The following is a 25548-nucleotide window of genomic DNA, read 5'->3' on the forward strand; positions in this document are numbered from 1 at the left end:
CCTTTCTGTGGCTTTATAGCTCATTTCTTTTAGGGCTGAATAAGAAATCATTGTCTGGATGTACCAGTTTATCTATTCACCTACTGAAGGATATCTTGGTTGATTCCAAGTTTTGCCAATTTTAAATAATGCTGCTATAAACATCCATGTGCAGGTTTTGTATAGATACTAGTTTCAACTCCTCTGGGTAAATACCGTGGGGTCCAACTGCTGGATTGTATGGTATGAGAATAATTTCATTTTGTAAGAAACTGCCCCAAAGTTTTCCAAAGTGGGCTGTACCATTTTGCATTTCCACCAGCATGGAATGAGAGTTCCTGGTGTTCCACATCCTTGTCAGCATTGGGTGTTGTCAGTGTTGTTGATACTGGCCATTCTGATAGGTGTGCAGTGATATCCCGTGATTGCTTTGTTTTTTTAAGGTTTATGTATTTTTTGAGAGAGTGAAAGAGAGAGAGCTTGTGCCATGAGTGGGGAAGGGCCACAGTGAGAGGGAAACACAGAATCTGAAGCAGGCTCCAGGCTCTGAGCTGTTAGCGCAGAGCCTGACATGGGGCCGGAACTCACAAACTGTGAAATCATGACCTGAGCTGAAGTCGGATGTTCAACCAACTGAGCCACCCAGGTGCCCTATGACAACATATCTAACAAAGTTTTGCCTGATCCAAGCTCACAAAGATTAGTTTGGATTGTTTTTAATTTCAAATTCTTCTTGTTTATTGCTGGTATATAGGAAAGCAGCTGACTTTTGCATATTAACCTTATATCCGGCGAGCTTGCTATAACAGATTTTTATTTTGTTCATTTATTTTTTAATGTTTATTTTTGAGAGAGAGAGAGAGAGAGGGTGCATGCACAGGGAAGGGGCAGAGAGAGAGGGAGACACAGAATCTGAAGCAGGTTCCAGGCTCGGAGCTGTCAGCACAGAGCCTGACACAGGGCTGGAACCCACAAACCCATGAACCGTGATATCATCACCTGAGCCGAAGTTGGATGCTTAACTAACCGACTGAGCCACCCAGGCACCCCTATAATTGCTTTTCAGTTTCAGAAGTTTTTTCAGATTTTCTACATAGACAATCAAGTCATGTGTAAACAAAGACAGCTTTCTTTCTTTCTTCCTGTATGCCTCTTCTTTCTCTTTCTTGTCTTATTGAATTAGCTGACATTTCTAGTATGATGTTGGAAAGTAGTGAGAGGAATACCTTGCCTTGGTCTGATCTTACTGGGTAAGTTTCTAGTTTCTTACCACTAAGTATGATGTTAGCTGTAAGTTTTTTATAGATATTCTTTATCAAAGAATAGTTTGTTGATGCGAAGCATTACACCGATTTTTCCAGCTTTACTGAGATACAATTTATATCTAACATTGTGTAAGGTTAAGGTGTACAATGTGATGATTTAATATAGATACATATTACGAAATGATTACCAAAATAAGGTGTTAATTACTACAACCATCACCTAAACATTAATTGATTTTTGAATGTCTAAGCAACCTTGCATACCTGGGATAAATCCTATTTGGTCACAGTATATAACTTTTTTTATATATTGTTAAATTCAATTTGGCAATATTTTGTTGAGGATTTTTGCATTTCTATTCAAGAGAAATATTGCAGTTTTCTTTTCTTATAATATCTTTGCCTAATTTGGATATTAGGGTAATGCTGGACTTACAGAATGAGTTAGGAAGTTTTTCCTCTGTAAGGTCCCCAGATAGAGGTCCTGCCTTTCAAGCCCTAAAAAATGCAACTCTTCTTTCTAATAATTTGTCTCTTCTTCATTTCATTTAAACCTTCTTTCTTGGGGCGCCTGGGTGGCTCAGTCGGTTAAGCAGCCAACTTCGGCTCAGGTCATGATCTCGCGGTCCGTGAGTTCGAGCCCCACGTCAGGCTCTGTGCTGACAGCTCAGAGCCTGGAGCCTGTTTCAGATTCTGTGTCTCCCTCTCCCTGACCCTCCCCCATTCATGCTTTGTCTCTCTCTGTCTCAAAAATAAATAAACGTTAAAAAAATTTTTTTTTAAATAAATAAACCTTCTTTCTTAGAAAATGAAATATTACATTGACTAAGGAAAGTGGAGGGAACTTGGGCTATAATACTCTGAGAAAAAAATCAGATGTACTTTCTCTACAAAAAAAGAAACTTTGCTTACAAAAAAATACTTTATCAGAAGCAAATTACTGAAAAGGAGAATCTAAGTTTTTCTATAGGATTCAAACAATAAGGTTTCAAGCCTGGGCTGAGAATGGTAGCATTATTATTAAAAGAGGAAAGGGGCGCCTGGGTGGTTCAGTGGGTTACGTGTCTGACTTCGGCTCAGGTCATGATCTCATGGTTCATAGGTTTGAACCCTGCCACCAAGTTATACAGTGTCAGTGCGCAGCCTGGTTGCGATTCTCTCTCCCTCTCTCTTTCCCCCTCCCTCACTTGCATGCGCACACTCGTTCTCTCTGTCTCAAAAATAAAAATAAACTTAAAAAATTTTAAATAGGGGCGCCTGGGTGGCGCAGTCGGTTAAGCGTCCGACTTCAGCCAGGTCACGATCTCGCGGTCCGTGAGTTCGAGCCCCGTGTCAGGCTCTGGGCTGATGGCTCGGAGCCTGGAGCCTGTTTCCGATTCTGTGTCTCCCTCTCTCTCTGCCCCTCCCCTGTTCATGCTCTGTCTCTCTCTGTCCCAAAAATAAATTAAAAACGTTAAAAAAAAAATTTTTTTTTTTAAATTTTTTTAAATAAATAAATGAAGAAAATGAAACATAGAAAGAAATGCATGAAAAGGATAAATGTAACCTCAGCAGTGTGCTTAACTCATGGGTGGAGTATGGGAGAGCATGGGAAAAGGAAGAGACCTCAGGGGCTTCAACTCTACTGGTAATGTTTTATTTCCTGAGCTGGTGGTGGGTACTTTTTATATCACTTTATATACATTCTGTATGTCCAAACGTCAAGAAGAGCTATGAAATGTTCAGTTTTGGAAATAGTGAACTTAAGACAATAGTGGGAGAATTCAGATGGAAATTTCCAGTAACGTGAGACTGAAACTTGATTCCTCGAGAAAGTGCTGTCAGCATTTACAGAACATTTACCATGTGGCTACTAGGCTTACTAAGTATTCAGCAAAAATGTTTTGAGTGAAAATAGCATCACAATCATTACCTTTTCAGAGGAGATCTTCGCTAGCAAATCAACTTGATATAAAGCGGTTCCATGTTCTTTTCTTGAGCCAACACTTAGGTACCCGCTTCCTGTATCATCACTTGTCAGCAACTCAATATCATTCCACATGTTTCTGAGATTGTCTTCCTGAGTCAGGAACCACTACTTTCCCTGTGACAGTATGTAAAATAAGAGAACAAATTATATTGTTGCATAGAACACAATTCCTTGGGAAACAAAAAGTTTTAACAAAAAGGACATATATATATGTCCCTGTAAATACATATGTATATATACATATACATATATATATAGATCCAATGAAAACTCGTCTTTGTGTTATTTCTGCAGTCACTAGATACTTTGGACCAATAATATAAATGTAACTACAGCTATGATTATCATTAGAGAACAATGTATTGGTTTAGGAACATAAATCTGATCTCAGCAATGTATCCTAGAGCTTCTAGTATTTTGTGTGCCTAGCTCGAAATTATAACAAGTTTTCATTTGAAATAAACCTTTAAGCAGGATAGCAATGAATAGTGGAAGCTCTGAAGTCAGACTATCTGGGATATCCAAGGATGGTTAAGCTTCCAGCTGAACTTTAAAAAAAGTCCGTTATAATGTTTCCAGTAACGTACAGTAAATGAAAATAAGAAGGGGAAAACTGGATTGGGTTTCTGACTGCACCAAAGAGTATACATATAACCCCAGGCCAGTCGCTTGAACATCTCATCAGCAAAGACTATATAACTCATTGTATGTATGGCGTGTGGGAGTAAAATACAAAGATGGAAAACAATCCCTGGGTCGATCGCTGGTGGGGAACCCCCACCAAATAATTACAACCGTTTGGATAAGTGCTAGCAGAAATACGTTTTAAATTTTACGGAATGTACAGCACAGGGAAGGAATGATTTTTGACTTGGTGCTCCTTCATATTTACGACACTCGTCCTGGATTTTGTTCCTCAATTCTCTGTAACAGGGACATAGTTGTACCTACCCACAAAGGTTGTTAGACGAGTTTTAAATATTCACAGAACAAGGCTTGGTTCGCGGCAAGCACTCAGTCTTATGTGTTAGGTGACTTATTATTTTCATTGGTGGAAACAGGTAAGATTTAGGCTACGGTCACAGGACGTTTCTAAACACGGGAAAGAGTTCTTACCGAGGGTGTAAGGCCAAGAGCAAGAAGCCAATTATGCAAAGCTCGGAGGGAAAACTCACGCAGGCCGAATGCACAGGCTCAGAGCCTGGAACGAGTCTGGGGCAGGTGCCGGGCCACAGCAAAAATGAAACAGGGCAGGAGCTAACGAATCCTCGACTTCAAGATTGGATTTTTACGCTCGGTGCCACAGTGTAAAAGACACTAAGCAGACGAGTGACTTGATTCGAGTAACGATTTGAGGTCACTCCGGGTGGAGAACCGATGAGCAAATTAAACGAAATGAAAGCGTCAATTAGGCCCCCATGCATAAGTGCTCCCAGCTGGGCAACAGACCAGCAAGAACCGGCTTCATATTCTCTCCCGCCAGCGTCTCGAGGGAAAAACGCCCCGAGGTGAGATGAGGCCGCTATTCCTTCGACGTGAACCCACCCCCAGGTCTTCACAGCAGCGCGTTTCCCCCTCCTCACCTGCAACTGCCGAAACTAAAGAAGAACACTCAAATTTACCGCCCCGCTTCCTTCCCCCGACAACTGTCCCTAATCTCTTCAGGTTCTAGCCCACGGGTTTAAATTGGCGGGAGAACACAAACCCAACCCCTTTTACGGCGGCCGGAGGAGGCCAAGACTGCTTTAGAATCGAAATAGGAAGTCGCCCCACCCTAAATTCCACCCGTTTCGATTTCCAGGCTGCGCATTCTAAGGGTACCTTCTTGGCACCGCCCCCCTCCTGGCCTTACACGCCCCCTTCAAAAGAACAACCAATCACCTCTTCCAAACACGTTGCTATAGAGACTCTTATCACCACCCATTTTTTTTTTTTTTTCCCAGCAAGCTGTGCGACGCACCGGGCCTCATCCCCCTTTGTGCCATCCGGGTCTCTCGCGCGAGCGATTTAGTCTGTGGCGAAGCGTCGGGTCGGCCGGTACTGTTGAGAGCGGCAACTGGAGGCGCCGCACTAGCGGCAAGGACTCTGGACTATGGCGGTAGGTGCCAACTCTGGGTTTAAAGCCGGGGATGTTTTTCTGCTACTCCCCAAAGAGTGGGTGAACGGCTCCCAGAGCTGTTGTCCGCGCGTGTGTGTGGACAAAATGGCGCCGCGGCCTTTTTCTGCGCCCGCCATCATGGCTGCCTGCTGTAGGGAGGGGGAAATGAGGCGGTGTCGATGGGGGTGGGGAGCCTCAGGGAGTGTCTTTTTTTTTTTTTTTCCAGAACTTTCCTCATCTTTTTTCCAGCCCTGTATTCTTTCTGACCCACGGACCGGCGTCCAGTTTAGCTTACTCATTGTTAGTGGTTTATATTGAGTTCCATTAGGGCTTGGGAATTTATGTCCGTGTTGGGGAAGGGCTGGGGAGGAGAGAAAAAAGCATGCGGGGGGGGGGGGGGGCGCGAGGGTCTTGGAAAAGTATTAGGTCAAAAAGGCGTTGTCTGTAGTGGATAGAATGGGAAAAGAGTCATAGCAGGTTTTTTTGGTTTGGGGGTTTTATTTTGGTTTGGTTTGGGTTTTTTTTGCTTACGCTCAGTAAGATTCTAGTTGCATAATTTCGATTAGTGTTTCTCCTGTTAAAACCTTAATCTGTTTTTAGTAAGGACCAGAGGAAAATGCTCAAAAGGAGTAAAAAAAAAAAAAAAAATCGGCTTAATTACGGGAAGGCTTTGGAGCTACGATTTCTGATTGTTCTGTTTCCGAAGAGGCTCGTGATGTAATCATTTTGAAGTCTTTGAAAAGCATTATAATAAAGCCTTATTATTGCTGTTGTTTCTTTAAATTTAAGAACCCTGCGTTGACCCGTTTAATTTTAAATAAGAACAATGGTGCTTTAAAAAAAAAAAAAAGGCTGCTTTTGAGTATAAGATGCCCAATTCTGGTGGATCGCGTTATTGTGATTACTTCATTTTTACTGAAACTGTTAAAAAAAAAAAAAAATGCAAGCATTTTGTATTCCTTTCCACTGGAAAGAAAAGTTCTGTTTACTCCTTTTCGAAAACAAGTAGGGCTATAATCATAACAAAAATTTTTTGTTTGCTCTTTTATAAAAATTAGGGTTTCTGGAATTAGGATGGTTTCTGCACTCCCCTCCTCCAATGCCTAATTGAATTAACCAATTTTTGATAAGGTTTCAAACAACTGGAAGCCTTTTTTTATATTTGTGCAACTAATCGATGTAATGTTTTCCTTTGTTTAGTGTTTTGGGCCCCTTAAGGTACTTTAAATAAAGAATAGCATTGTTTTACTTGGGCTCAAATTTAAAAACGAAGCCATTTCAAACATTTGGACCTGCAGTGCCTCGTTCAATAAAAAGACACAGTCCCCTGGAGAAGTGGCCTAGTATTAGATTCACTGTACCTTCTTTGCACTGGAAAAAGATTTGTGTACTTGGTCTTGAGCGTTGTTAGGGTTTAAAAAAAGATTAAAATGTTAGGATAACTGGTGGCCTTCTGAAAAAGCAAATGCTAGAGTAGAAGACGGCTTTGCAATTAGCATTTAAGATTTTTTATGTACCTCTCTGCTAAATCGAAATAAAGTTAAGAACTTATCAGAGAAATTTTATTCAGTTGGGTTTTGTTTTTGTTTTTGGGGGGTTTTTTTTTTGGATACTTTTCATTAGGCTATTGCTATAAAATAAAATAGCCTCATGGAAATAAGGGCCAACTGGCTACCTATCATTCATACCTGTTTAGTGTTAGGACGGTTTTTGTTCTATATGTTTGACAGATGAAAATGGCTTTTTGGTATAAGTTAATAGCTTCTATTACTGGATGTCTTCCCTTATGCCATGGGCATTTGACTTCCCTATTGCCAGGCTTCTGTGATGCACGTAAATAAACTTGACTGAAAACCTGTACTACCTGGGCTAGATGCTGATTTTTCCGTGGAAAGGTCGTTTATAGTTCTAGTCATGACCTCTGAAAAAGTGAATGACATGTGCCAGTGGTTCTGCAGCATGCCCCCAAGAGAAGTGATAGCAGTGCTTAAGTTTTTGCAGTTTTACCAAGTGTAAGCTTTATTAGCACTTAACATCACAGACATCTCTGAAGTAGCCCATAAGGATAATGATGAGAAGGAGAATTAAAAGAAAATGGGTAATGTGAAAATCATGATTAATTGATACAGCTTGATTTATTAGAAAGTAGAGCACAAAGAGCATCTTAGGGGAGCTTTGCTGTAAGATAAAGTTGAACTCAAATCTATGCGATGAAAGCTTTCACCACAAAAATTTTATGATTCCAGAAATCACCCATACATAGAAAACTGACAAGACCCTTGAATGATTCTAAGAAACTCTCCAGTAGTTAGTTGTTTCCTTTGTTTGCTTTTTTTTTTTTTAAACCATTGTCAGAGGCTTAACACATTTATGTCTTTCATCCCAACTAAGCTTGTAAATCTTTTAGCATTTTATTCTTTGAGTCTAGCATTGAGTTTGGCACATTTGTGACTCTTCAGTAAATAGTTGTTGAAATAGTGCAATTTCTCCCCCTTCATTTGTTAAATTACTCCCCTTTTAGTTTACTTGGCATTTGTTTTGTGGACTAATCTTCCTAAAGGAAGGAGAAATTCATTGTCATGTGATTTTTTTCCTCCTGCTGAAAATTTATAGTGATTCCCTTTTTATCCAATTCAGATTTTTCTGTAAAGACCATGGTAGTAAGTATTCTAGACATTGTGGACAACATACAGTTTCTGTCTCATTTCTTGCTTGCTTAATCTTTTTAAAAATGTAAAAACTATTCTTAGGTCAAGGGCCAAGTGGTCCACCTTCTGAATACTACTGAAACGGTTTCCCCTGCCTTTTATCAAAATCTGATTTGGGAACAGTTCAGGTTTTAGCTTCTTGAAGCTTTTTTCTATGACTCATTTAAATCAATGTCTTTTTTGTATGATGCTGCTGTTTGTAATTTGGACTGCACAGTTAAACAGCCACAGAAATACTTTTTTTAACTGGAAATTAGTAACAAGAATTCATTTGTTTGATTGCTCTGCTGAGTAGTTTGTTATGATGAGCAAGGCAGGTGAAATTGCCTTCTATAAACTGGAAAACAAAACTGATATTTAGATGAAAAAATCTAAGTCAGGACTCTTTGGAAAGTATACGTACAATTTAATTTTTTTTTTAATTGCATTGTGAAAATTTATAAAATGCTTTAAAGCAGAAACAACTTAATGTTTCCATAGCCCAGAGCATATGTGAGGAGAGGCAGACCATATTTTGCAGCAGCACTGTGCCAGGGGGCTGTTTTCATTAAAGAGGGTTAATGAAATTAAGATTGGGTTCTCAGATAGGTAAGTTAATTTTCTGTTTATTCTTTTATAATCTAGAAGCATTCTCTCTGCTGTTTTCTTAGATTTTCAGACTTGAGTCTCTAACTTTTACCAACTTATTTTAAATGCTTTTTTAGTGTATGCTATTTTAAAATAAGCATTATTGGTAAAGTCAGGTAAATGACTTCACAAATCTGAAATGGTCTGTATTTTTTCTGTTTGAATGTATGTTCTTTGAAAATACTTGGAGCCCTCTTCTTCCCCTTCCCCCATTGTTTTTAAAGTTATGAAAATAAGGATTTTTTAAAGTTAAAGACATCAGTCTAATCATATATATCTTTGTTACTGGGTTAGTCATTTCAATTTATTTAGGTTTATCAGGCACAACGAATAGGTACTTAGAAATTAGCCTTCTGATTTACTGATTTTTTTTAACTCAAGGATCATTCTTTTCCCTCCCTTTCTTTTAAGAAATTGGAATATTTTAAATGTAATTAAGAACTTATAATCATTTTTCTTTAAACTTCTAGGCTAGTGACACAGAGCGAGATGGACTAGCCCCAGAAAAGACATCCCCAGATAGAGATAAGAAAAAAGAGCAGTCAGATGTATCTATTTCTCCTAGAGCCTCAAAACATCATTACTCAAGATCACGATCAAGGTCAAGAGAAAGAAAACGAAAGTCAGGTATGAGTTGTTGGAACTGTAACTACCACTATCAGCATTTGTTATAATCCATTTAGATGTGTGTGTAAAACATACATTTAGTTTTTGATACAATTAATGTTTTTTTCCCCCAGTTGAGAAATGAATAAAAGTACATTGGTGATTTTCTGGAGAATTTTTTAATTATGAAAAGCATAAATGTCTTCATGCAGAAATTTATAACTTCTCCAAAGACAAATATATACATATTTTTCAAAAATGTGTTTTTGTGTCACAAAAATTATTTGTGTCACAGTAATTATTTGTCCACCCTGAGATGTTTAAATTTCATTTTTTCAACATTGGGAAAATGTTTTTGAAAGCTGTGGTCTGGGCAGTGGTATGTTTTTCTGGAGTTCTTTAACATGCTTTGATATACAATACAAGAAGGTGTTTAACCTTGTGTTTTGATTAATTTAATGTTAGAATATTTCTGAAGCAAGACATTTTGGCGTTTTGAGATGTTCCTTACTCATTAACCTGAAAAAGAATAGATTGATATGATATAGGAAGCGTGACGTTTTGCTGTATATTTTTTTTTTAACTAGTACTGCTACATAATGAAGAGGTTAAGTGAAAAGTAGAATGGTAATGAGTTAAGAGAATTTTAAGACCTGAGCTCTAGTTTTTTATCCTTTGTGCCCACAGATAATTATCTATAAGATAGTTCAGATACATATTTTTACATATATATTTGAAACTGTACAGTATTAAAATCAGTTTTGAATGGAAATTATTCTAAACTATAGCACCCTTCTCACCACTTAAGCCAAATATAGTTCAACCTGTTTTTTTTTTTGCATTCTTGTTTTGTTTTTCTTGTGTACCTCTGTTAAGCCCTTTTATAAATTTTCTGTGGACTGGAAAACAAGATGGGCTAGTCAGAATGTTTTGTAAATTAAGAGTCTGTGACAAACTGAAAGACAGTATCTGTTTTTGACTTGTCATGGAGGTTGTTGTTTTTTTGTTTTTTTGGTTTTTTTTGGTTTTTTTTTTTTTGCTTACTCTCAGTTATATCTGGTTTGTACAGATGGCTTGATTTGTTTCAAATACATACAGTCTTAACTAGAATAATCCCACCTTGCCATAAAAAAATAGTCTTTGAAAGTAAGTAGAATTTTAATTAAGCAAAATGGGCTAGAGTCTGTTAAGGGTCTGACTCTTGATCTCAGGGTGGTGAGTTTAAGCCCCATGTTGGGCTCCACACAAGGCATGAAGCCTACTTTAAAAAGGGTGGGGAAGAAGGACTGGAAATTGTCTTTTACCTGTTAGAATTTGCTTTTGAGATATTTCTGTATCTTTGTTTATGGTGAACTTTTGTATGTGTTTACAGATAATGAAGGAAGAAAACACAGGAGCCGGAGCAGAAGCAAAGAGGTAATTAACACTTTGTAGTGAATAGGCACTTTAAAATTCTTGTAAAATATCTGGTAGAAATGTTTGTGTGAATATATGATTTCATCAAGGTAAGTACCAAAACTTGAAATTTAAAAGGTTAATTGGGTTATAAAATAAGCATGATATGGATTCATCATTGTTCAAGAAGATAGTTGTTTATATGAAAAGTTCATTCAAAAATTATTAATTTTATTATGTTGTGAAAATATTCACAATAAAAATTTCATATGAAGATTATAATTGGTTTTTTTAGGCCTGTCACACAGAGCTTCCATTAATCTGAGGTCCCGAGTCTCCTTATGCCTGACGACTGCTCAGGATTTTTAAATAGCAATCATCTTTAAGTAGCAATATCCTAGAGATCCGTGGGCTACTTTTTCTTTATGGAAGGTAACGAGAGTCCTCTTTTCATTAGCAAACCAGTTCAGTTTCCCTAAAAGTAGTATTGAATTTTGAAGTAAAAGGGTCTGTGAGGGACAGCTGGAAAGGTGGCGGTGACAGCAAAACTTGAGGAAAAAAGACAGCAGCTGTATTGCAGAGGAGTTAACTTGCTCACCCACCTGAGAAGACAAGGGATGAGCCAACAAGGAAGAACAGAAGTAGGAGCCAAAAAGGGAGGAGAAGAATCTTATGGGGGCTGGGCAAGGGACTCCTAAAAAAAAAAAAAAAACGTGGGCAGGGACTTCACCTCTTCCCCTAATGGAAGCTCTGTTAAATTTTTAATTTAGGAGAGTTTTTGTGAAAATGACTATTTTGTTTAGCTCACATGATAACATTTCTATAATAAATCATACTCAGCGTGCTAATGCGCGAAGAGACTGAACTGAAGACGCTGCAGACTCAGATAGCAAAATAATAAGCCTACTTCATGATAAGGTAACTATTAGTCATTCAAACTCCTATTTCCCTTAAGTATATCTTAAATCAGTTAAGGGTTTTAATGTTTTTTTTTTTTTAATAGTAATGTTATGTTTGGAAACCTGGATTGAAATAAACTCTAAAACCTTTGGAAGTTGAACCATTTAAAGCTTTTCCAGTTTGCCACTATATGGCAAAATCAAGGAAATAACTTTTATAAGTTCATATTATAGAGAACTGGCAATGAAAGTAAAATTTAGGTGTGTCTCCAGGTCTCTTGTTTTTCTGCAAAATATTAACTTACTATGATTCTTTTCAGATATATCATGCATGTTCCAAAATGTTTGGCCAAGTTTTTTGTTTTTAAGAAAAGTTAATCTTGAGTGGAAAGAAACATGCTATGGCCTGTTTGGGAAACATGAGATAAGTGTCCTGTTGTGGTAGAAAAGCAGTGTCCTGGGCATCAGAAGAACATGGGGTCTGGGTTCAGCTGCTACCATGTAGCTTTGTGACCTTAGATCTTAGTATAGTCATACTTACAGTAAGGGGAATTTAGACCATCTGAATTTCCTTCCAGCTTTAAAATTGTGATTCTGAGATGTCTGGGATTTTAAGCCTTACCTAAAAGATGGGTTTGACAACTTAATGTGAGGAGATCTAATGTTTATCACTTCCTAATTTGGTGTGTGAGTGTAGGATGGAGACTTGATCATGCAATTAATTTTAGCTCGGTCTCTGAATGCCTATTTTGTGAAAGCAAAAGCCTTGGTTTTAAATCTTTCAGAGTATGGGGAAAGTAGGTATTGTATAATGGTGTAGGGGTTAATTATATTATGCCTAGTTTGATTTTGTAAAAATTAAAACAGATACGGTTGCCATTTTCTACCCTAGGTACATGAAATGTAATAGAACTCCAAGCCCGTTGGGATATTGCAAGATGAAAAGTGATTGCATCACAGTTTAGACATTGGGAGAAAAACCAAGAGCCGTCTTTTAGAGAGAATGTGGCAGTATAGCTTTAAAAAGGACACTTCAACTCTGCGTAAAGTAACTTAAATTGCAGAAAATACTAATAATTAGTAAGAGTAATCTTATTTAGCTACCTAATTGAAATGCGTTTTCTGGTGCATTTCTTTGTGTCCTGATCATCTTTGTTACTGTTTTTAAACGTAAATGATATGTACTCTGGTTTTAGAAGTTGATGTGTATATGTGTATGTGGTTTGTTTCTCTAAAAGGTTTATTGGAAAATTTTGAAAGCTTTGATGTGTATCTCCCTACTCTTTTAGATAAAAAAAGAAACATCAGGGAATCCTTTTTTCTGATAATGATGGTTTTTCAATATTATTTCAACATTGAAAATCATTGTTTTAATTGTGTTAATTTGGGGAGGAAACTGCATTTGGGGGATTTATAAAGACAAAGATTAGTAGTATTCATCTGCAACATTGGGTGATGTGAAACTAGATCATTTTTTTATTTGCCACACACTCCTAAGGTTACTAATGTTGCATCTCAACATTTTTGTCTACTGATACCCATACTAACTCTCTTTGTTGCACTATTTTCCTGAAAGAACCAACTTCTTCTTAAAACAGGCAAGAAGACATGAATCCAAAGATAAATCATCTAAGAAACACAAGTCTGAGGAACATAATGACAAAGAACATTCTTCTGATAAAGGAAGAGAACGACTAAATTCATCTGAAAATGGCGAGGACAGACACAAACGCAAAGAAAGAAAGTCATCAAGAGGCAGAAGTCACTCAAGATCTAGGTCTCGTGAAAGGTAAGTAGTTTGGGCATTTATAAGTGACTGCCATCCGTAGAGCTATGTTACGTAAAGCTTCTCATTAATCCAGCAATACCCAAACAGTCTTAATTAGAAAATACGTATATTTGGTGGGGCATCTGGGTGGCTTGGTCAGTTGAGCAATTCTTGATTTTAGCTCAGATCATGATCTCATGGTTAGTGAGTTTGAACTCCACGTCAGGCTCTGCACTGACAGGGAGGAGCCTACTTGGGGATTCTCACACATATGTGTGCTCTCTCTCAAACATGGAAGGAGAAGAAAATACATGTGTTTGCTAACTTGACCTCTTCTCTTGCCTACTGATGTCCATTAGTTGCCGAAATCTTTGGGACATTGTTACCAGATAAAGGCAAAAATGGTGTCCAAGACGGGGGGGGGGTAAAGGATGATGATGATTCACACATTCAGTTAGTGAAGTGCTTTTTGTTTGTTTGTTTGTTTTTAATTTTGTAATTTATCTGTTTCTTGTAGTTAAAAAGTTACATAGCTGAACTATGTTTAAGCCAATAAAATGATCCTTTTACATTGTTGGTGTAGAATTTGCTGATACTGTGTGGTATAGGTGAAAAGGTTTTTTTTAGAGACTGGGTCATGGCTGAAATTTGTGGGAATTTTGCTTTAAGAAGCAGTGTTTAACATCATGTTTGGAGTTTGTGGAAATAGGTGGTATCAAACTGGGTCAGAATTTTTCAGTAATAGATTAACTTGTCATCTTTAAGTTGCATAAATACTCCAATGAGGCAATAGTAGACTTTAAACTATTAAACAGAATCTTAAGTTGGGGTAGGATGCATTGCATTTTTGGCATGTTACAGCTTTACTGTGTTCCCTCTGAGGCATCATCAAACAAGAATAAAGGCCCATTTGTTGTAACTTCCTTCATTAAAAGCTTCAATTATCCTTTCTATATACAATACAGAGTAGTTTATAGCCTGATTTGACAGCACACATGGTAGATAATTCATAATGTCTGTAGTTTGAAAAGATACTTCTCTAAGTAACTACAAATTTGTGGGCTTTATTTTTAGGCGTCATCGTAGTAGAAGCAGAGAGCGGAAGAAGTCTCGATCCAGGAGTAGGGAGCGGAAGAAGTCAAGATCCAGAAGCAGAGAGAGGAAGAAATCAAGATCCAGAAGCCGGGAAAGAAAACGTCGGATCCGATCTCGGTCCCGTTCAAGATCAAGACACAGGCATAGAAGCAGAAGCAGGAGTAGGACAAGGAGTAGAAGTCGGTAAGTAGTCATGATCATGAATAAAATTAGATAGGTCCCTCACAGGGTCTGTTCATCTTCTCTCGCTATGAAAACATCAAAATTGTGGATCAGAATTTTATTTAGAGTTATAAAATATATTGATCATGGGGCGCCTGCATGGCTCACTTGGTTAAGCATCTGAGTCTTGGTTTCATCTCAGGTCATGATTTCGTGGTTCATGGGTTCGAGCCCCATATTGGGCTCCCCACCATCACTGCGGGAGATTGTCTCCATCTCTCCTTATGAAAATAAATAAACATAAAAAAAAATTTTTTTTTATCACATTCTGACGAATAAAGAACAAACCTGAACATTTGCATAGCATTCTTACGTATACTCATTTAATCAGATACTCTGTGAAGTGTAGGTAGGAATAGTCCCATTAAAATCATAGTAGCAAAACAATTGTTTTGTGAATTCAGACCATTGGACTTAACCTTAAGTAACTTGTCTAGGAAGCCTCAAATGATACAGTTATTAAATAGTACTGTCAGGACCAAGTCCCAAGTGTGTCTGAATACGAGTGCTTAACCCACCATACTCTATATGCTATCTCAGACATTCAGAAAGATGAGCTTATTCAAACCTGACTTGTTTGAGGGGAGGCTTTAATTTGTTGAGACAGGAAGTGAAATAAGAGAAGGGCCACCTGGGTGGCTCAGTCACATGAGCATCCTGACTCTTGATATTGGCTCAGGTCATGATCCCAGGGTCTTGGGATCGATCCCAGCATCAGCTCCATGCTGAGCATGGAACCTGCTTGGGATTCTCTCCCTCTGCCCCTCCCCCCATTTTCTCTAAAATAAAATAGAAAAAAATTTTTTAAAGCACAAGAGAAAAAATGTAAATATTCAGAGGATATATTTATAATTATATTTACATATGGCAGTTATTAATAGTGTACGTATATGCAGAGGTCCTGATGTTAAAGTAATAGAAAAAGCTTTTTTATTAGCTTACTGCTCAAGTCTGTAAAGACTGAAATACAGGTAAAAGTAGACTGTGCTTATTACAGTAACTTGGTTTATCACTTTTGATCACTATATCAGCTTTTTTTTTTTTTTTTTTTTTTAATTTTTTTTTTAACATTTTTTATTTATTTTTGAGAGAGAGACAGAGCATGAAAGGGGGAGGGCCAGAGAGAGAGGGAGACACAGAATCTGAAACAGGCTCCAGGCTCTGAGCTGTCAGCACAGAGCCTGACGCGGGGCTCGAACTCACGGACCGCGAGATCATGACCTGAGCCGAAGTCGGCCGCTTAACCGACTGAGCCACCCAGGCGCCCCTCAGCTTTTTTTTTTTAATGTTTATTTTTGAGAGAGAGAGAAAGAGAACACAAGCAAGGGAGGGGTGGAGAGAGAGGGAGACACAGAACCCTAAGAGCAGGATCCAGGCTCCTAGCTGTCAGCACAGAGCCAGATATGGGGCTGAAATTCCCAAGCTGTGAGACCTGAGCTGAAGTTGGATGCTTAACCAACTGAGCTACCCAGGCATTTCAGTATATCAGTAGTTTTAGTTTGTAATAGGTTACTAATTTGAACTTTACCAGTTAGGAGGTTTAGTGAATTTAGGGTAAATGGATTTCACCATTAACTACCATAATTTTTATTCGCCATTTGGGCAATACAGGCCATTATTTATGGCATTTCTAGCTTTTTTTTTTTTTTTTTTTTTTTTTAATGGCAATTCTAGTTTTGGCCACTGTTACTCCACTCTGATCGCTGCCTGTTTTTTGTTTTATTTTTAATCTTTAATTTTCCTAATTCTTTTGTTCTGATAATGTGCTTTGGATTTTTAACATTTATGAACTAATTCATTGTAGATTAAAATACTAGGAACATTTAAACTATGGATCTTGCTACTAGGGATTTATCCTATGTATTCACTTATGTAAGCATAAAATAACAGTATAAAGTTTATCTTTGTAACACTGTAAGAGCAAAAGACTGGAAACATTCTAAATGTCTGTAACTGGGATGGTTAAATGAACTTGCAGAAAACTAGCAGCACATTCAGGGAACCTTGATACCTTGTGGAAGCTGTAGGGCAGAGGTGGAGAGGAAAGGGTTTGAAGTACATTATCTACGGTTTGGTACCCATGTAAATATAATTGGTTTTGATTAAGTGAGGTAATTATTATTACTTGGCTGTATTGCAACATGTGAAATATGATTTATCACAGAGATAGAAAGAAGAGAATTGAAAAACCAAGAAGATTTAGCAGAAGTTTAAGCCGAACTCCCAGTCCACCTCCCTTCAGAGGCAGAAACACAGCAATGGATGCACAAGAAGCTTTAGCTAGGAGGTTCGTATGTTTTCTATTGATGTGTTTTTCATTTTTTCAACTGGAAGTAGATACTCAATTGTGTGGACAAAGTGAATGGTTTCATATAAGTTAAATGATTAAATCTAGCTATGCTATTGTGCCAGCTCTGTGATGTAGAACTCATAAGTAAGTAATTCGTTAATTCTCATTTTAAACATTTACCAGTTTGTCCAACTGGAGAGATTACAATGTCTGCAACAGTTTGTTTTTTTCCCTTCGTGATTAACTGTTTCATTTTTCTCAAATTTAGGCTTCTAAATATTTTTGGTTTGCAATTGAAACTCTTTAGAAATCTTAGGTCTGATTCAAAAACTCTTAAATTTCGCCTCTGAAATTGCTTAACATTGCAAGGTGATTTATTTGATCTTGTAAATTTTACTGCTGATAGCATGAGATTGTTGTATGGTTTAATTTTGAAATAACGTCAAAGATGTTCTGATAATTGTGGGACACACAGTAGGGCTGTCTGGCCAAAACGTGCAAAATCATTGAAAGAACTGCCTTATAGAGAGAGGGAAGAAGTAAAGTAAAATCCAAGTGCTTGTTTGCAGGTTTTCCCATATTCTGAAGACTATACTTTTGATTTGGGGGTTTTTTTCCTTATGAAATTGAGTTTGTATTTTTTTTTTTCATTACAAAAATACAGTTATCACAATGTAACCTGATGGGCTGCTGCCCTGTGAACCCAGCCTGGCAGAAACTCCAGCTGAACAGCAGCAGCAGCAAAGGTGTGAGCTCGCCCCTTCTTCATTCCATTCACCTTAGTGAATGGTGTTAATTCCAACCTGCAATGGCCATTTTAAATATGCAACCAATAATAGTCAATTATATTTTCTTCCTGAAACTAAAATCAACGAAATGAAGAAGTAATTTATAATAGTATTGAACTAATCTATAAAGAATAGCCGATTAAGCCTGGCCAGTATTTTTTTAAGCCCTGTATTCTTACTAAGTTGGGTGTGTTTTAATTTGGGGCTTTTATTACTTTTGAAGCTGTTTCTAGCATCTAAAACTATTTTGACTTAAATAATCTGCTTAGTGATTTTCAGATAAATTTATATGAAATAACTTTTTTCAGAATACCAGATTGCTCTTTGGCTAATTTGAAGTTTGAAGGGAAATCTTTGGTTAATAAGAAACTGTAGTATGTAGACCGTTGTTGTTCCTTTTTTAAAAAATAAGGACGAAATGTTTAAACTCATTTGAAAATATTTTTCACATATGTGGACCAACATTTTAATGTTATCCCTAATCAGAAACTTTTATCCCCAAGCACAAAATCAAGTCTGTACTGTTTCTTTGTTGCATATGTGATCAATAAATGGGAATAAAATTATAGATTGTTATATTCACGTAATGTAAATTTTAGCAATTGCTAAAGTGAATGCCCATTTGCTATCACTGTATTTTACTACTTGTAGTACCCCGAAACAAAATCTTTTCCCTAATTTTTGTCCTTTTATACCAAATTGAAGGAGGAAGGGGTGGCTTTTAACTTATGATTGGGAAATCAGTAATCCTTTGAAGAAAAGAGTCTTCTCTTTCAGGAACTCATGAAGATGATATTACTTACAACTCGCTATATAAGAAATAGATACTGGCTTGACAGCACGTTTAGTATATGTATGTATTAGTGAATTTAGAGTGAACCAGAACCTGTTTTTCTTTCATTTGGAGATGAATTTATGTTTCATGTTTCCAGTTCAAGACTGAATAATTTTTATTTTTTCAAAATACTCTCCGTGAGAACTGTGTGTAAAAACTATTCCAGTTTTTGGTTGTTCCGTGAATTTAAAAATGTTTAAAACAAATACTGAAATAGTTCTTTTAACTGTGGCTGATATGTTCAGAACGAATGCTTTTTTTTCCCATATTCAGATACCAATGTGTTAAATTTAATTTAAAATTCTATATTGTCTCGTGTCTGTACGTGTGGAGAAGTACAAAGATAAATAATGGTTTTATATTGAGCGTTATTTTAAATTCATTGCAATTGTTATTGACAGGTTGGAAAGGGCAAAGAAATTACAAGAACAGCGAGAAAAAGAAATGGTTGAAAAACAAAAACAACAAGAAATAGCTGCAGGTAATTTATTTTCTTTATTATGGAAGTGTATGGCATTTCCTTATAGAAAATTTGAAAAATTCAGAAAAATAATGGAAGCAAATCACCCGTGATCTTTGCTAGCCAGCAGTGCACGGTAAACCTTGCTTCGTTTGTTTTGTTCAATGTTACTGAAATGTGGATAACTTACTTTTTGATGTTAACTTTCATAGCTCATAATTTCTTCGTGCATATATGTTTCTTAATTAGTTGATGGACGTAATTTTGGCAAGTGAATAGTCACTGTTCTTGTTTAAACTTTAGCCGTACTGCGCGTCTTTTAGTCATGATTTTTGAGAAAATGCAGTTTAATAAAATGATGGCTAAACCTGGATAAGAAATCAAGACTTTCGACATAACACAAACATTGCCTGATTGAAGATGATCAGAGAGTGCTTGTTGAGTTGTATGGAATGTAATCTGGAAGGTGTTTTTTGTTTTGTTGACATTTCTAGTTAGTTGGTGCTTCTTGAAATTACCTAAATTGTACAAATTGTTATTTTCCTCAAAACTTTCATAACTGGATTGCCACGATATTAGTAATGGAGAGAGCTTTTTAAGCTTATATCCTGGACTGATAGAAAATTGATGCAGTTCCTGACTCAACCACTTAAAATGGAAACACCAGGCATGGCATTTAACCTTTATAGGACTTGGGCTTAGTATTTGTTTTATGTGTGTCTTCCTTAATATCTTAAATACTCGTTTAAGAGTTTCAAATAAATGTCTTAAATCCTTTTGTAAGCTTAAAGACTGTAAAAATGAAAGTTTTTAGGGGTGCCTGGGTGGCTTAGTTCAGCATCTGACTTCAGCTCAGGTCATCTCACGGTTCCTGAGTTCGAGCCCCATGTTGGGCTGTTTTTATTGTGTTACAAGTTAGCTACAAGCACCATAGTTCATTTTCATTGAAATCATGAATCTTTTTACTGTTTGTAGAATCCTTACTATTTTCAGATATGTAAAGTATGTATAAAGGATCACATCCAGGAAATGTTAAAAGTACGTCCAGTAAATTTTTCCTAACCTGTTAACTGCTTTATAAACTAACATGCATTTCCTTATTTTGGTGAAAATATTCTGCCTTTTTGTAGATTAGTTCTTACATGTAAATGCACTGCTGTAAGTTAGGAGGTTTGCTTTGCTTAGTCTAGAAATCTGTACTTCCCTTCTCTTCAGCAGCTGCAGCCACCGGAGGTTCCGTTCTCAATGTTGCTGCCTTGTTGGCATCGGGAACGCAAGTTACCCCTCAGATAGCTATGGCAGCTCAGATGGCTGCCCTGCAGGCTAAAGCTTTGGCAGAGACCGGAATAGCTGTACCTAGCTATTACAACCCAGCAGCTGTGAATCCAATGAAATTTGCTGAACAAGAGAAAAAAAGGAAAATGCTTTGGCAGGGCAAGAAAGAAGGGGTAAGTTCTTTAATTCCTCTTTATTGTCATTTGTACCTAATAAGTAGTTGTTCAGAGCAACAGTGGATTGGAAAGGATTGGTTTGGGTTGTTTATTCTGCAAACCTGATTGGAATAGTTTAATTTACCACAGTTACTTAATTTTGGAAAAAGCATGATCTAAGTCCAGTTGTAGGAAAAAACAAAAAACAAAAAAAAAAAAAACACAGTATTCCTGTAAATTTATAATGGGTGAAGAAGCTGCTTCTTAGCTTAAGTTTTTTCCATGAAGGATATAATGTGAAGTACTTCTAGTTCTTTGTTTCATTACATTGTAATAAGAATCTTAAAATAATGATGATAAACTCCATTGGTAGAATGCCATAAATGCTGTTGTTTCTTTTACAGAGAGATTTAGTAACCTGATAAAAGAGAACCTAAATTTTATGTATTCTAAAAGTTGAGTGTTTCTTAACAGGACAAATCCCAGTCTGCTGAAATATGGGAAAAATTGAATTTTGGAAACAAGGACCAAAATGTCAAGTTCAGGAAACTAATGGGTATTAAGGTGAGTTACATGGTTGGAATTAAAATTCATATTAACATTTTCAGGTTAACATTGTTCCTCCATCTAAAAGTTATTTCAGTAATGTGTCAACTTTGGGTTCTTTCTGATGCTTTCTTGTTAATGTTCTTCAGATTAATTTCACAGAATTATGTTATCACTAGTTAGTTGACAATACAAATTATTCTATTTAAATTAACATGTTGATTATAACTTGCTTATACCTTAGATGAACCATTTTTAAGATTGTAAGCTTTACTTAGTAAATAAAAATGAAATTATAAATGGGAAGTAATGAATTTGCCTAAAAAAAAATGCTCATTTAAAAAAGCTAAGTGCACTTGGAATAGAATCTTAATTTTTAAAATTTCCAGGGAGTTTTTTTAAATTAAGACATAGATTTTTTTGTTTTAAGTTTTTATTTAGATTTTTTTTTTTCCTGAGTAAAGTGTAAATGTACAGGTCCAGTATTAGATTTAATATAACGATTGGGAAAACTTCACAAATGCTCAGGTATTATTACTTAAGGGAATGTGTTTTTTTCATCGAAAGGATATTTGGCTTAAAGCAAGCTGCACTGAACTGGCTGTTTTGGAACAATGCCAGAGGACCTTTGCATCTGCTGCTAGCTTTCCCTGTCCTTTTCTTCCCTCAGGTCCCTGCATCATTCTTGGTTTCTTCTCACATGTCAACTTCTTTATAGTCCTGTCTCACCTGCTTTTTTTTTTTTCTTTTTTTTTAATTTTTCAATGTTTATTTTGAGACACAGCATGAGCGGGGGAGGGGCAGAGAGCAAGAGGGAGACACAGAATGCGAAGCAGTTTGCAGACTGAGCTGTCAGCACAGAGCCCAGCGCGGGGTTCCTACTGACAAGCCATGAGATCATGACCTGAACCGAAGTCGGATGCTTAACTGACCGAACCACCCAGGCACTCTTCACCTGCCTTTTTTTTTTTTTTTTTTTTTTTTTAAATTTTTTTTTTTTTTTATTTTTATTTTTGGGACAGAGAGAGACAGAGCATGAACGGGGGAGGGGCAGAGAGAGAGGGAGACACAGAATCGGAAACAGGCTCCAGGCTCCGAGCCATCAGCCCAGAGCCTGACGCGGGGCTCGAACTCACAGACCGCGAGATCGTGACCTGGCTGAAGTCGGACGCTTAACCGACTGCGCCACCCAGGCGCCCCCACCTGCCTTTTTAAAATAGCATATCTCCTGGTCCTTCCCAATACTTAGAACATTGCCTTGTACTTCATACGTGCTAAATGGATGAATGGGAGCTAAATAAGGTCAAATCCATATCCTAAAAAATGTGATTTATCATAAGTACTGTCAAGTGAGAAAAAACCTTTTTTCTCATCTGTGTTAATTTTAACAATATATTTTTTATCTGATGTTTAGAGCGAAGATGAAGCTGGATGTAGCTCAGTTGATGAAGAAAGTTACAAGACTTTGAAGCAACAGGAAGAAGTATTTAGAAATCTAGATGCTCAGTATGAAATGGCAAGATCACAGACCCACACACAAAGAGGAATGGGATTGGGTTTCACATCATCAATGCGAGGAATGGATGCAGTTTGAAAAAGATCAGACCTACTGTTTGGGACTTTATAGACTTCTGGTTCTGATGTCAGGTCCTTGTTCACCAAACAGCTAGCATTCTAGCTTGCATGGGTGTTGCATTGACTTTAATTTATTGAAAAATACGATTTTTTGTAAATATCAGATCAGTGATACTGGTGTTAGTGTTGTAATCAGGTTAAACACACTTCCATTAAACTTGACAGGACTATAGAAGGACAATATTTTTTAGTTCATGAATTCTACTTTTCAAATATATAAAAGCTGCAGGTGGGATAAAATCTCATACATGGATATTTCGTGTCCGCTGTCTTGTGTACTTTTGTACTTAACCTTGTACAGTTATTTTCATCTCTTGAAACATGAAAGAAATGTTATGTAGATGTTCTTTAGAAGATCTGGCCATTTGGTACATAATCCAGCACAAATAAGCTGGGTGGTGATGATAATAAAAATGGTTTTCTCAAAACTGGTGTTAATTTAAGTTACCTGGAATTCTTATTTGAATTTGTTTGATGGGTTTTGTAGCATTTTGCAATTGCTATTAGAGAACACTAGGTAGAAATTCCTTTTTTTTTTTTTTTTAACAGTTAAATATGCTCTAGGCAATACCATGGTGAGCAAAAATGTAAAAAGTTGGGAGGAGTAACAAACATTAATACTGTTTTCCTACTACTCTAAGGAACAGAATTGGTGTACAATATTTGTTCAATATTCCATGTTATTCAGGAAATAGATTAATACGTTAAAGGGATGTAAGCACTTTTATTTTAATAAAGTGCCTTGTAACAAGTTCTTGGTATGCCCTTTGCTCATTATCCCTTTGAAGTCTTCACTAGTACTAAAATGTTAGAAAACTACTTTGTCACTAAATTAAATAGGGCATAAACAGGGTGGAGGGGGAGAACCGCAGAACTTGTAATTCATTTGCTTTTATTGGTACAAAGTCATAATTTTCACCTTTCCCTAGAAAAATTCGTTGGAAAACAACTTTATAATGTAGTAGCACAATACAACAAGGGAAGCATGCTTAATGGTAAAAACTTAACACCTTTTTTTTTTTTTAATTTTTTTTTTGAATGTTTATTTTTGAGAGAGACAAGAGCATGAGCGGGGGAGGGGCATAGAGGGAGACACAGAATCCGAAGCAGGCTCCAGGCGGAGCGGTCGGCACAGAGCCTGATGCGGAGCTCGAACTCACCAGCCATGAGATCGTGACCTGAGCCGAAGTCGGATGCTCAACCGGCTGAGCCACCCAGGCACCCTTTAACGCTTTTATTTTTAAAATGAGTTCATAACTCTGGTCAACTTGCTTATTGGGCATGTTTTTGTGATGAATGTGTAGTTGTAAGATTTTTCATATACATTGGTAAAGGGCTTAGCTTTTCCAGAGCACAATTATTTTATGAAGAAATGGCTCTTCATGCTTGAGTGACAGGTTTTTTGGGGGTCCCCACAAATTCAAGTCAGCTATATTTTCTCAAATCAACGTCATTAGAAATTTTCATGGGCTTACAGAAGGCAGTGTGGATACTAAAGCATACACTGTGTCCTGTGTTTTTCTATATTATTTTAGGAGCTGGCCATACATTATGAGTGATAGGATCCATCCTGCCCTCATCTAGAGCAGTAATTTAAAAATTGTAACCAAATTTAAACAAATAGAACTAGTCTATCCCAACAGGTAATATGTAACTTTAGTTGAGATTTTACATATTTTTAAAAACGAGTGTATATTTTAACACATCGCAATTTTTACTAGACGCACTTAGTTATCAATAGCCAGTCCCATGTAGCCAGAGACAACCATATTGGACAATGCAGATCTAGAAGGAGGCATGTAGATAATTTTTAAGTCGCATTATGAAACTTGAATAAGCAATTGATGGAGTCCTGGAAGGGGAGTGGGAACATCCAATTGTGAATGAAGTTATAGGGGAGACTTACTTAATGGTTTTGTTATGTGTTAACCTTGTGTTACCCCCCCTTTTCAGTGGCTGTTCCTCTGCTTAGTTTCATATCCTCAAAGATGGATATGTTGGGGTTTATCCTTGTCAGCAACAGGAACATAGGTTTCTGTCCAGGAGATAACTTTAAAGAAGTGGTAGCTAGGCAGGGCGGTAAGAGTGAAAGACTACACTAATGTTTGGGGCTAGATACCATGAACAGTGTGAGAGCAATTGGCTTTGAGGGTAACTTGGAAGTTAGAATAGGACTTTGTAATTGTGTGTGGGTGTTGAAGAAAAGGCAAATTCAGAGATGAGGTTTCCAACTTGGGTAGTGCTGGATTTTTATTACCTTAAGCTTAGAAGGCTTAAGTACCGGGGTTCCTGGGTGGCTCAGTTGGTGAAGCATCCGATTTGATTTCCACTCAGGTCATGATTTCACAGTTGGGGGGATGTAACCCCTTGTCGCTGAGGGCTCCGTGCTGGGCCTGGAGCCTGCTGAAGATTCTCTCTTGCCCTCTGCCCTTCCCCTGCGCACGTGTGGTCCCTCACACTCTCAAAATAACATACCTTTAAAAAAGCATGGGGAGGGGTACCTGCCTGGGTGGCTCAGTCAGTTGTGTCCAACTTAAGCTCAGGTTGTGATCTCACAGTTTGTGTGCGTTGAAGCCGGGCATCAAGCTCTGCGCTGGCAGTGCAAAGCCTGCTAGGGATTCTCTTCCTCTCTCTCTGCCCTTTTCCTGTGTACACTATCTCTCCCTCTCAAAATAAGCTTTTTTAAAAAAAAAAAAAAAAAGCAGTTTCATTAAAAAAAAAAGTACCATTGAAGAAGTAAATCAGTTCAAGGAGTTGGAAACAAGTTTTATATATCATTCCAAGCTAAAGTTTCATAAGTCAAATGATGATTGAAGTGTATACTTAAATACAATTTCTAGGGACACCTGTCTGGCTCAGTCCGTAGAGCATGCAACTTGATTCCATGCTGGGTGTAGAGTTTACTTTAAATCTTTAAGGGGCGCCTGAGTGGC

General features: G+C 37.2%; 2 protein-coding genes across 9 annotated transcripts in view; one reads left to right on the top strand and one right to left on the bottom strand.

Moving 5' to 3' along the window:
• The window catches only part of KNTC1 (kinetochore associated 1), a 74363-nt gene extending 69321 nt beyond the window's left edge, over positions 1-5042 (bottom strand). For 5 of the 6 annotated variants that reach the window (XM_042909743.1, XM_042909745.1, XM_042909740.1 and 2 more), the window contains exons 1-2: positions 4797-5042; positions 3157-3327 (exon numbers count right to left, since the gene is read on the bottom strand). In XM_042909743.1, coding sequence (XP_042765677.1) covers positions 3157-3285 — 129 coding nt within the window. In that variant the 5' untranslated portion in view covers positions 3286-3327; positions 4797-5042. Of the gene's footprint in view, positions 1-3156; positions 3328-4329; positions 4370-4796 lie in introns of those variants that run through there. The other variant, XM_042909741.1, reaches the window with a different exon arrangement.
• Positions 5043-5168: 126 nt separating this feature from the next.
• RSRC2 (arginine and serine rich coiled-coil 2) lies at positions 5169-23219 on the top strand. 3 transcript variants are annotated; one of them, XM_042909748.1, is made up of 10 exons: positions 5169-5311; positions 9117-9273; positions 10625-10668; positions 13123-13335; positions 14389-14592; positions 16796-16918; positions 18946-19025; positions 20220-20452; positions 20909-20998; positions 22395-23219. In XM_042909748.1, the coding sequence occupies exons 2-10, from the start codon at positions 9193-9195 to the stop codon at positions 22572-22574; spliced, it is 1248 nt and encodes a 415-aa protein (XP_042765682.1). In that variant the 5' UTR covers positions 5169-5311; positions 9117-9192; the 3' UTR covers positions 22575-23219. The 3 variants fall into 3 exon arrangements, with proteins under 3 accessions (XP_042765682.1, XP_042765681.1, XP_042765683.1); XM_042909747.1 differs by having other exon boundaries at positions 5170-5311; positions 13145-13335; XM_042909749.1 differs by lacking the exon at positions 5169-5311 and adding an exon at positions 11488-11565 and having other exon boundaries at positions 9226-9273.
• Positions 23220-25548: the final 2329 nt, after the last annotated feature.

Source organism: Panthera leo, chromosome D3 (assembly GCF_018350215.1).
Source record: "Panthera leo isolate Ple1 chromosome D3, P.leo_Ple1_pat1.1, whole genome shotgun sequence".
NCBI classification, from domain to species: Eukaryota; Metazoa; Chordata; class Mammalia; order Carnivora; family Felidae; genus Panthera; species Panthera leo.

Coding starts and splice junctions, on each gene's coding strand:
- RSRC2 (XM_042909747.1), top strand. Junction 9,274..10,624: donor AGAAAGAAAACGAAAGTCAG/GTATGAGTTGTT, acceptor ATGTGTTTACAG/ATAATGAAGGAAGAAAACAC. Junction 10,669..13,144: donor GCCGGAGCAGAAGCAAAGAG/GTAATTAACACT, acceptor TTCTTAAAACAG/GCAAGAAGACATGAATCCAA.